Consider the following 11,396-nt stretch of genomic DNA (forward strand, 5'->3'; position numbering starts at 1 on the left):
TTACACGGTGTTTTGTCTATATTTGACCGCCCTGTTAGCGGCATACACACGATCACAGTACACGAGGAGGCCGGGCCGGGCCGGCGCGCGGTCAGAGCGCGGCCCCGGTCCGCCGCGGCGCCCGCCGGCCCTCTGAGCACCTCAGACGGGCCGCGACCCGACGCACCGCGGCGGCAGCAGTTTGGACATTTGTGATGATGGCGACAACAGCGCCGCCCAGTGAGCACTTATGGAACTAGCGGACGGCGCCTTCTCACTTGCCCAGCTTGTTGTCTAGGTTCTCCTGAATCGCCTGCAGGAAGTCCATTGTGTTCAGGTACATGTCGGGCTTGATGTTCTTGATGCCGTGGATGCAGCCGGCCAGGTCCTTGGTCATCTTGCCGGAGTCGACGGTGTCGACACAGGCCTGCTCCAGGGTTGTGCAGAACCTGAGGTCAGGGGAGGTCAGGTGGTTAGCTGGTGCAGAACCTGCTGATGGGGGCAGTGACGGTAAGTTAGCCCGACGGTACGGAAGACTGACTGGAGAGTCAGAGAAGAAGAGGAGGCTGAGCGACGTCATATCCGTCATCATAGTAGGTACACAAAGATACGTCACAAATCAGTGCAACACAATCCTGCTTGCCATTCAAAGCTGATAATACATCACAACAAGCTGTAAAAACCCAAAGTAAGATTTCGGGACCGCAACGTTTCTGTTCCCTATCAATCGAATGCAGCCTCTTCCACTCCTACACAAGTCTACCTCCCTGTCCGTCCCAGTCTCTCCTCAGCCGCCACTCACTTGGCCAGCTCGGGCGTGTTGTCGAGCTTGGCGCGGTGCTCTAGGCCGCGCGTCCACGCGAAGATGGAAGCGATCGGGTTGGTGGAGGTGGGCTTGCCCTTCTGGTGCTCGCGGTAGTGTCGCGTCACGGTGCCGTGCGCCGCCTCAGACTCGATCGTCTTACCGTCCGGGCACATCAGTACAGAGGTCATCAGGCCCAGAGAGCCTGCGGGAGAGGGGTCAGAGGTCAGGTCATTGAGGTCATTAGACCGAGGGAGCCTCCGGGGAGAGGCCAGAGGTCAGGTCATCGAGGTTACCAGACCCAGAGGATGCGAAGTCACAGGTCATGTCACGGAGGTCATCAAACCCAGAGAGTCTGGAGGGAGAGGTTAGAGGTTAGGTCAATTAAGTCATCGGATCTAGGCCTTTGGAGTTGGGACAGTCACAACAGCTATGGCCAGAAGGCAGAAAATATAGTTAAAATTGGATTACGGATTAGACCAGTTTGCAATACGAAATAACGATCATAAAGATAATTCTTTAAAGATCATAAGAAGATCTGATTCAAGGGCATCATTCTTTCATTCATTGCGCTTCGTCAGACACTTCACACCACACTCTCCGCTTATCTCAAACCTCGCCGAGTCACAAATCTACGCAGACTGACCGTATCCCTGCGCGACGATGTCGGACTGGACGTCACCGTCGTAGTTTTTGCAGGCCCAGACGAAGCCGCCGGCCGATTTGAGCATCTGCGCCACCATGTCGTCGATGAGCCGGTGCTCGTACCAGATGCCCAGCTTGTCAAAGTCGCCCTTGTAGTCCCTGCAGGACGAGGAGACGGTAAATGGGGTCAGATTTGTGGGTACAGAGATGGGGTAGAGCTGATATGGAGTAGGGGACACAGCCAGGGGGTGTTCCGCTGTGGAATGTTATAATGTTGTAAAAACGGTTTAAATACATAGATCCGAATCGAACGTCTTTAGATCCGAACCATGGATGAAATGTTTCAGTGATAAGAGACTAGGGACGGCCGAGTCGGACATGTTGACTCACTTCTGGAAGACCTCCTCGAAGATGTCCTTGAACCTGCCGTCGTAGCGCTTCATGATAGTGTTCTTGGTCGACATGTACAGCGGCCACTTCTTCTGCAGCGCAACCTGAATAACACAAGGAGGGAATGGTTTACGAACAGTCCGAATGTGTTATGAACACGGCGGTAAATGCTGGTTGACATGAGCGGAGCTGTACGAAAGCTTCCCCTTCACATGATCCCGTGAGCAGAGCGCTTGTAACTAATACTTCCTGGATATGAGGCGTCGTCTTTTTAGCGTCGTACAGAACACTCGCAATAAAACCAGGATGGACTCGGCTACCCCTCAAGCTTTCAGTGCAATAAACTAGATCCGTACTTTTCAGCAGTCACGGCAGCCGCAAACATTACAGGAAAACAACCACAATCTTCAATGCCGTAAAACGCTCCTATCAACACACCAAGTAACAGACACACCACAACTCCCGCTCAGTACTCTACCAAACGACCCTGACAAACTGGACCCCACTGCTGCTACCGGCTCGGCTGCCGTCGCCACAGTCGCGGCCATAACGACACGTCAACGGGGAATGTCTGCCATTTACCATGGGCGGGCAATAACAGCCAGTCGACTCGGTCGGGCGGCGCGGGCTTATTATGTCGTTTTGGACGGAACTGCCCGTCGGCGCCACGAGAATGTAGCTGTTTATTGTTCATGAGACGTACGTAAGAGGCGTGACATTAATTAAAAAAAAGAGAAAGATATGAGGATAACGTTAACTCGAGAGACGAGTGTGTTTCAGTATGTAGTCGTCGTAAAGTGAAGTGAGGACGAGATATGCCGGTAACCGTCATTGGGATGATGGGCTGTTCAAGAATTGCCAATGGTGCTAACTCGAGCACTGAGCAGCGACTGATGTAACGTCCGCCCCGATCCATTACACCGGAACAGCGAACGGCCGCGAACGGCTCGGGGCTCCCATGTAAATTGACACTAGCACGGCAGCTGTCTGATTTACCAGCAGGGTGACTTGTTCCACCTAGTGTCAATAGATAAATGATAAGGCAAACAGGCATTCAGCCAGCATTAGACGGGCTCTGCATCTGAGGCTTTACATTTAAGCCCCGAGGTCTTGACCGTCTGTCATTTTACGATCCAATTTCAAGCAATATTAGCTCCTCGCGTTTCAATATCGAGTCACAGGAGCCAACTGGGATTTACTTTCATACGAAGCACGTCCAATCGACTTGCCCCTACCCCCTCTCAATCTGTGTTCACATACCACAACGATATCCAGTAGCATGTCTGACAGCCATCCACTAAGTCCAGCGGGGAGGAATCTGTAAAAGCTATCTCCCTACCACAGCCAGCCCCTGGCTAAGCAGAGGCGATACACAGAACCACAGGACGCAGGCGGGCGGTGGTCGGGCATTGATCGTCCCGCGGAAAAATGGCGACGCCGAGACGCGCCAGAGGGAATAGGGAAATTTGGTGATATTAGGGTGTTTGGGTTACCGCTGGAGTTGAAGATATGAATGCCAATAAGCAGAAGGGTTGATGTGATCGTGACTGAGATTCGGGCTTGGAGAGCAGGATGATATTAATCACACAAAAAGTTTGAAATGGAATAGCTAGAGCAAAGAAAAAGTACGTAAGTAGGACGATTTTCGTAAAATTTGCTTCAACTGTCATCATCCTGCGCAAGACTGGTCACAGCGTCAGTCTCTGGTCACAAACTTACCACTTCTCGCTCTATGGAGCTGTCCGACCGTCAATCCAGCAGCGCCTCGGTCAATCCAGCAGCGTCTCGGTCAATCTACCAGCGTCCCGGTCAATCTACCAGCGTCTCGGTCAATCTACCAGCGTCTCGGTCAATCTATCAGACACCAGTGTCTCCGTCAATCTACCAGCGTCTCGGTCAATCTACCAGTGTCTCGGTCAATCTACCAGCGTCTCGGTCAATCTCCCAGCGTCTCGGTCAATCTCCCAGCGTCTCGGTCAATCTCCCAGCGTCTCGGTCAATCTCCCAGCGTCTCGGTCAATCTCCCAGCGTCTCGGTCAATCTCCCAGCGTCTCGGTCAATCTCCCAGTGTCTCGGTCAATCTACCAGCGCCTCGGTCAATCTACCAGTGTCTCGCACCGTCAACCATCCTTACCTGGAAGCTGGAGTGGGCGAAGCTGCGGATGGACTCGTCCGTGTTGTACATGGCCATGGCCACGCCGCCGCCGTCCTTAAAGGTGAACACCTCGGTGGCCTTCGGACTGCCGCCGTTCGGCGTCCACACCAGCTCCACCTGACGGGACAGAGGTCAGGTCAGGTCAGGTACAGGTCACACAGGGGTAATAGTAGGCCAGGGACAGGTCACACAGTGCGTGAGACAGGTCACACAGAGTCAGGGACAGGTCATCGAGGTCACAGTAGGCCAGGGCCAGGTCACACAGGGGCCATGGGTCACAGCAGGTCAAGGAACAGGTCATTTCAACCACCAGGTATGTTATCTCATTGAACTAGCATGGCACGTTATAAGAGTAAATATCCCGATAGCACGACTAAGCCTGAACGCGCCTGCGGTCGATTCGAGTCCGCTCCGATTCCCGGTACCCTTTCGGCCGCCGTGGTGAAGGTTCCCGCACGACCATCCATCACGCCTCGGTCACATGTTACCCCAAATACGGGCACACGGGACCGTCCGGCGCTGTGACGCAAGCCGCGCAATCCAAACACCAGCATCAAAGGTTTATAAACCGTCACCGATCAGACAGAGTTCATGGCAATCTATAAACTATTCCGCAACTACATAGACGGCAGATCATGGAGAGAATTCAGCTCAGTATTGAGCCAGAGCCCCTAAAGCTTCTCAGCTTCTTTAGCGTCGTCTTCATGAGAGCTGCGACACTGGGGACCATCTAAAATAATACTGCAATAAAATAGAAGCTGGCCGACCACTCTGGTTTCTGGCAGGGAGCCAACTATCCGGTGCCACACATCATCGTCATCCCGCCGGGTGTCAGCCCTCGGATCGCGGTCATGCGTCCCTGCCCGCGGCCGGTCCGGCGATCCACCCGATGGGGCGCGGCGCGCACCTGATGCGACAGATTCCGCGCCGGGCCGCGCCCCTGCCAGCCGCGTGCTGCGCGACCAGCGAGCGACGCCGGCTGACGGACGGACGGACGGCGGTGGGAGCTAGACTGGGGTGAAAATAGCTACCTCACATCTGTTCAGGGTTAGCGAGGGAGACGGATGTAAACAACCCTCAGAACCCTTCACAGAATGGGAGTTGTTTGGTCACACGGGCCCCACAGACCGGGCGGACGTGAGTTGGCCAAAGAAGCGTGGAAAGGCACGCCAGCAAGCCGCTAGGGGAGGCGCAACAAAAGGTTAATTGAATTGAAAAGCGTGAGAGTTTACTCGTGAATTACCTATTCAGCAGGAAGGTGGTTCGTAATGTCAGTAGAGCAAAAGGCCCGTGCGTTCCTATGGGATAGACGAGCCTATTTCCCGAGTCGAGCGCTGGCTGAGGCATTTCAATTGCCAAGGAAGTTCACTATCTCTTAAAGAAAGTTCGACCGGTGAGTAAAGTTGGATTGAAAGTTATACTTGGAATTAAGGATTGAGGAGCTTCCTGCCATCAAAAACTATTTCAAGGTTGGGCAATATTCCTCCAATTTACCCACTTTCCTTCATTTTCAGTCAACGGACTACCCCATCAGTCCCCCCAAACACTTTTCCACGTACTAGGTGCCCCTTCCCCCCCCCCACACACACACTCCTTCATGACCTTCCAAGACCCCTGTGACCCGGACTGACCTTTCCGGGTCCGGGCAGCACCATGTCAGTGGCCTTGTACTGGTCGCCGTGCGCGTGGCGGCCGATGACGATGGCGTCTGTCCAGCCGGGCACGATGCGCGGGATCGTCTTGCAGAGGATGGGCTCGCGGAACACGGTGCCGCCCAGGATGTTACGGATGGTGCCGTTCGGAGACAGCCACATCTTCTTCAGCTTGAACTCTGCGGACAGACGGGAGGGGGCGGAAGGTGGTGAGGTGTGGGAGCCAGCGTGAGGAGGCGTGCATGTGCGGTTTGTGCTTTTTAGCAATGCAATATGAAGGGAATCGAAAAAAAAAACGATAAGAAAACACGATCATAATGCAACAGAACGTTGGATATCAAGTTAAGCTGCTTGCTGGGTCTGGTATGAATGGGTCAGCTCTCAGATCAGCACTACAACTCCGTAAACAGCGTTGTAACTCGATAACAGCCACGTTTGTTACAGTAACCATTTGGTAACCAAAAATAACCACCCTACTATGGCGCCCACCTCTTCACCGCTCCCCTTCCCATATCGAGAGTCCCGCCTTCGTGCCAACTGCTCCACCTCAGAGTGAAGTGGTTCGCTCCTCCACGGTCTAACTACGAGCCGCATTGTGCCCGCTATCTCGGCCAAACCCAGGTTCATGGCCAAGGGTTAGCACTCCTTCCCGACCAGACGACAATGGAGTTCTGCCACAGCCCGACGGTATGCAGGGTAACGGCTTACACACGGCGAACAAACAGTACACACCCTGTACCGCGGAGATAACTGGTCAAATACGGACATACCGGTCCGATAGTAGTGAAAAGGCTGTTGATTTTACGAGCACCGATTATAGGAAATTATAGGAAACGGGCGACTGTGTTTCGGAAAGTACCTACTAAAGTTATTCGTCAACCGCAGGATCCTAGGCTTCAACGACCATCTAGCTCTGCTGGGATCTCAACCAACTCAGATTTCCCCTATAATTGGATTCAGATTCGCAGGTCATCCGTCTGTGTCCTCAGACCGATAACTCTGGACGGGGGCCAGCTCGGGCTAACCCGATCTTGATCTGCATCTGACGACCGCCACCAGTCGCCGACGCCACTTCATCCCCGCCGCTCGGTCCCAAACCGACAGCAAAAAATTACATCAGATTCGGCGTCTGGACGCCAGCCAGGTATCTAAGCCACCAGCTCTTTCCCCACCTGATGATGTCCCGACGGGTTCGGTTCACGCGGCGGTAACATTAGCGCCGGGTTCGTGCGTCAGTCCCAAATTCATCGTGCCCGGCCGGGCCCCTCGCCGGCCCCCGCGAGCCCCCAGGTGCGCGCGCAGCGCCCGTGACGTCACTCAGACAGTCTGCTGCACGTGACCGCGGCGCCCATGGCCGGCGGACAGGATCGCGCCGGGCACCGGGCGGCGGCGACCGGGTGGCAACAGGCCGGTGTCGCGAGCAACGCGACTCCCGTGCAACGCTACCGGCCCCGCTCGGTGCTCACTGCTCACTGCTGCTTAGGAACAGAGCTCGGGTCAGGTGGATCGGCTCGGTCTGGGCGTGAGGGCTGAGCGGCATGCAATGCATGAGCTCGTCGCGCACTGCTGGCTCAGATTTGGAGTGATCACCGGCCCAGTGGGCATTGGTAACCGAGCTAAAGTCGTCGGTGAGGCTCGTCTAATGAACTGAAACTAAAATAACCACGCTCTCAACTCTCAGCAGCCAGAAGTCAAACGGACGTCCGATAAGTTAGCGCTCTCATCGCCCTTTAGGAGTCACGGTTGCCAGTGTCATCAGTTTCAATCAACAATAACCGCACTTGCAAACAGCTGCAAAAGAAACGTGATTGAGATCAGACTGGATAGACGACGGCCCTAAGCTCTAAAAGATTATCGAACCCTCTCAAACCCACTCAATACACAGCTTAGACATGAGCATTGACTGAGTACCCGCAGCCGTGCCGCGTATTGCGTAAGGGTGTCTCCTAAAACGCTGAGCACACCGTACATTGCATAGAACATACTGTATCGTGCAGAGCTCAGCCGAATATGTCCGACCCGACCCAGCACTGCAGGCCGACCCGTTACATTAGTTCGTGTACCCCACATCGCCCGCCGCGCCGGTCCGCCGGCCGACCGCCGCGCCCGCTGACAGGGCCAACCGTCGCTGCCCAGGCCCTCGCAGGGCAGGCGGTGCACGGGGAGGCCATTTTGGACACGATCGCGAGCCAGCTGACTGCTGCTGGGAGCTGCAACACGGCCGGCCTCGCAGACAGTACCAGCGAGGTTCAGCGGGGCAACTCGCAAACGCAGCGGACCAGATCCAATTTTGATGTTACTGATTTCAGCACTGATCTCGCAATGTAATCAAAGTTCGTTCAAATGAATGCGATTGCCCAAACATCAGGTCGTTTTGAAACGGCCAACCGTTGCAAATGTTTCGCTATGTAAACAAACAGTTGCGTTACTCCCCCTTCCCAGTCCCGTGCTCCACGCCCATATACTAGCCGTCAGCGGCACCGGCAATACTCCTCGCCCCCTCCCCCCCGCCCGATACAGTATGGGGCCGCAATGTCAGACACACCAGCCCTCTCTGCAGGGCGCACGCTCCCCTCCCCTCCCCGCGGCTGGGCGCTGGCCGCTGGGCACACTATCACAGCGGGAAGCCAACATGTGGCCGTCGATACCGGTCGGTCATATGCGAGACTCTGTGCCAACACCGGCCGAGATACCGGCCTCGTGGATAGGGCCCGATGAAGCCGACACTTTGTGTGATATCCATAAACTACGGTGAAGCGACAGAACAATCTCGAGTTATCATACCAGCGCTGTAATGTTAGCAAAACGGCCTCCGGCTTCACCCGAAACCGACGAAGACCGCAGAAATGGCTCTCTGATTTCTGACAAAACACTGAAGTCTGAGGAAAAAAAAGCGGCGATGGAGGATGAAGCGTCACTTACCCTCGACGCGCTCCTCGTCGGGGGTAATGGTGGCGCACTTGATGCCGACGTTGTGCTTCTTGATGGCCAGGGCGGCGTCGATGGTGACCTGGTCGTCGGTCTGGTCCCGGTACGGCAGGCCCAGGTCGTAATACAGACACTCGACCTGGCGGAGGGGTCACAGAGGTCATCGTCACGGTACGGCAGGCCCAGGTCGTAGTACAGGCACTCGACCTGGCGGAGGGGTCACAGAGGTCACAGGTCATACATGGGGTCACAGGTCATGGTATGTAGGGTCTAGGCCGTAGTGCTGACATTAGACCAGGCAGATAGGTCAGGCAGGTCGAAGGACATATACGGCTATTAGCTTATACGAACACCTACGTTTATAAAGAGGTGTAGAGCATTAATGATCTATTAATGGACTTAGAAAAGACGATATTGTCGATTACGTCTCCAAACGACCAAAGTATTTCCAGTGCTAACAATGTGTAGATCCGACAAGTGATTTGTTCTCGTGCCGCTTACACCCGGCCCCTAGGGACCGGCCGCCGTCAAACGTTTGGTCCGTGCCAGTGGCGCAGCCAGGATTTCGTTTCGGGGGGGGGGTCATCGCCTCCAAATCGGGCCCCCTAGTGTGCGGGCCCCCACCCATTTTTTTCAGAATCTCATCTTTCCATATTTCATACGCATTCTGCTGAGCGGGTCCCCTTTACCTACACGACAACCCTGAGCGAGTTTGAATCGGAAAGTTTTGATAAAACAATAGCTCGGTAATCACCCGGTGTTCAATTTCTACGCGAATTGACCATGACAGAAATATGTTGCTATGAGGTATGAATTCGTATCTTTCGAGGCCGAAATGTGCCCCTTCCGCAATATGCATAGCATAATTGCAAACGGAGCTTGCCTGCTTCTGTCGATCGGACAAGATTTAAGAAGTTCCATGTGCCTGTCCTAAGACCTAAGTCATCTATTGGCTGCTGTAGAAGATTGTGCCTTTATCCTTCTTCATTGCGTGAATTCGCTCACAAGAAGTTTTTCGCGAATAACTCGCGTAAAAAGCGGCCGATCGCGACAACACATTGAGTACCCTCGCGTTTATCAGTTTTACACCTACCCTAGAAATTGCATGACCCTGACTCAAATGACCTTTGACCTGTGACCTACTTTCCGAGACATGTTTGGCCAGAATCGCGATTCGGCGTATGCCGGCTCGCATTAGCCGCGCGTTTGCAATCTTTTCGTGATTTCAAGCGTTCAAACATGTGAGTCGATGCTGCTCCCATGCATTAGGGTGGGTGTCAAGGTCACCTGAAGGTCAGGTCAGGTCATTGACCTATGATGACCTCGGTAATATTTCGAATTATGCATGTTTCTAGGCTAGTTTTTGGAGCTGAATCCGAATTTAGCAACCATTTGAACATTTACGAAGTAGTTTTGATGACTTCGTAACATGTTACGAAGCTGTCAGAGGTGGTTGACACGTATTACGAATACGCGTCACGACGCCTACTGGTTGACCTGACCTGACCTGACCCGACCTGACCTAAATGCATAAAGACATCATCTGTGATCAAAACTAACATGATAATTATTCGTGATCAGCACCCTGAAAAAACCCTATAGCAGCCACACTTTACGACGTTCTAACAGGTCCCGATTTTCCCGATTTTTGGGTCATTGACCTGGCCTGGAAGGTCAGCCAATGACCAAGAACCTTAAAATTGAGTATCATCGGCTTACTCTCCTCACGGGCAACACGCTCGTTTTTTTTTTTTCGCGAAGCTCTAGCTCGATCATGGGCCAAACGCGGGGGGGGGCTCGTACCACCCTCCCCTTGTGCCGTCGAAGGACGCAAAATGACTCAGGAATGGCCTGTGCCGGCGAGGGTTAACGCGCTCATATGGGACTTGTATTGCCTTGGGCCGGGTTTGTTGTGGTGTGGTGATGTGTTGACGTAGATTCTGTCTGCTATCGAGGTCCCGGCGTGGTGTTACTTAGCGCGGGGTACAGGCCAGACCGTTGCACCTAGTGCGCTGAAATTTGCGCGATTTATAGATCAAGGATGGGCAACGTGCCTTTGAGGGTCTCAGCTCGATCGGATCGATAGCGAGCACATGGCGCGTGCTTAAAAAGTGGAAATTCGCGTCATAGACTTTACAATACATGCATAAATCGGCTTGCAAAATCGTGCGAAAATGGCTGAATTTGCCCGACACTGGTCCGGTCCCGTGCAGTATGGCTCGGTAACCGTGGGCCCGATCGGCACGGGGAACACAGTATCGTGTAGGGAATCGAACGGGCTATCGAATGGTGTGCGGTGCAGGGATGGCACGCGCATCGTGCACCCGTGAGGGCACTTATGCTGGAAAATCGACGTTTCGGACAGATTTGGGACTTAATGCTATTTTCGGGTGACCGTTTGACGGAGTGGGTTCTAACAACGCCTGTTGGCAAAATAAATGCACAGGCTCGCATGGAAAAATTGTGAAAAGCTAATTGATCAAAAACAAGGTGGAACAAACCGCTGGGCGCTGGAGAAAATGGTATTTATTAATGACTTACACAGGTTTTACTGCATAAACTGGTACGTTTGAGCGTTGAAAATGGCATAGTTGGAAAGAGCATTCAATTTTGTCCAAAATCCAACCATCGCTTTTGCATGACGAGCAGCAGTATTCTTAAAAATATAAATGTTTCAAACATCTATATAGTAACTCATCGATGGCTTTCATTTTTCAATAACCTACGTCAACGTTTGTTATAAACTACACATGACATGGTATATAGCACGTATATAGTAGAACGCATGCCTATCAGACACCAGTACCTCGATGCGATGGATATTTTTTCCTAAACCAAAATGCTT

The 11,396-nt window shown here is 53.3% G+C and overlaps 1 protein-coding gene across 1 annotated transcript; it reads right to left on the reverse strand.

Moving 5' to 3' along the window:
• Positions 1 to 8,699, reverse strand: LOC122371693 (isocitrate dehydrogenase [NADP], mitochondrial-like; the record flags this gene model as incomplete). Its single annotated transcript, XM_043348208.1, has 7 exons — positions 1 to 428; positions 782 to 986; positions 1,428 to 1,585; positions 1,817 to 1,920; positions 3,951 to 4,088; positions 5,603 to 5,802; positions 8,546 to 8,699. Coding segments are annotated over 7 exons (1,134 nt in total), but the record flags the coding sequence as incomplete, so codon positions are not given.
• Between the last annotated feature and the right edge of the window lie 2,697 nt (positions 8,700 to 11,396).

The sequence above is a fragment of the Amphibalanus amphitrite genome, unplaced genomic scaffold, assembly GCF_019059575.1.
Source record: "Amphibalanus amphitrite isolate SeventyFive unplaced genomic scaffold, NRLGWU_Aamphi_draft 001270F_arrow, whole genome shotgun sequence".
Lineage (NCBI taxonomy): Eukaryota > Metazoa > Arthropoda > Thecostraca > Balanomorpha > Balanidae > Amphibalanus > Amphibalanus amphitrite.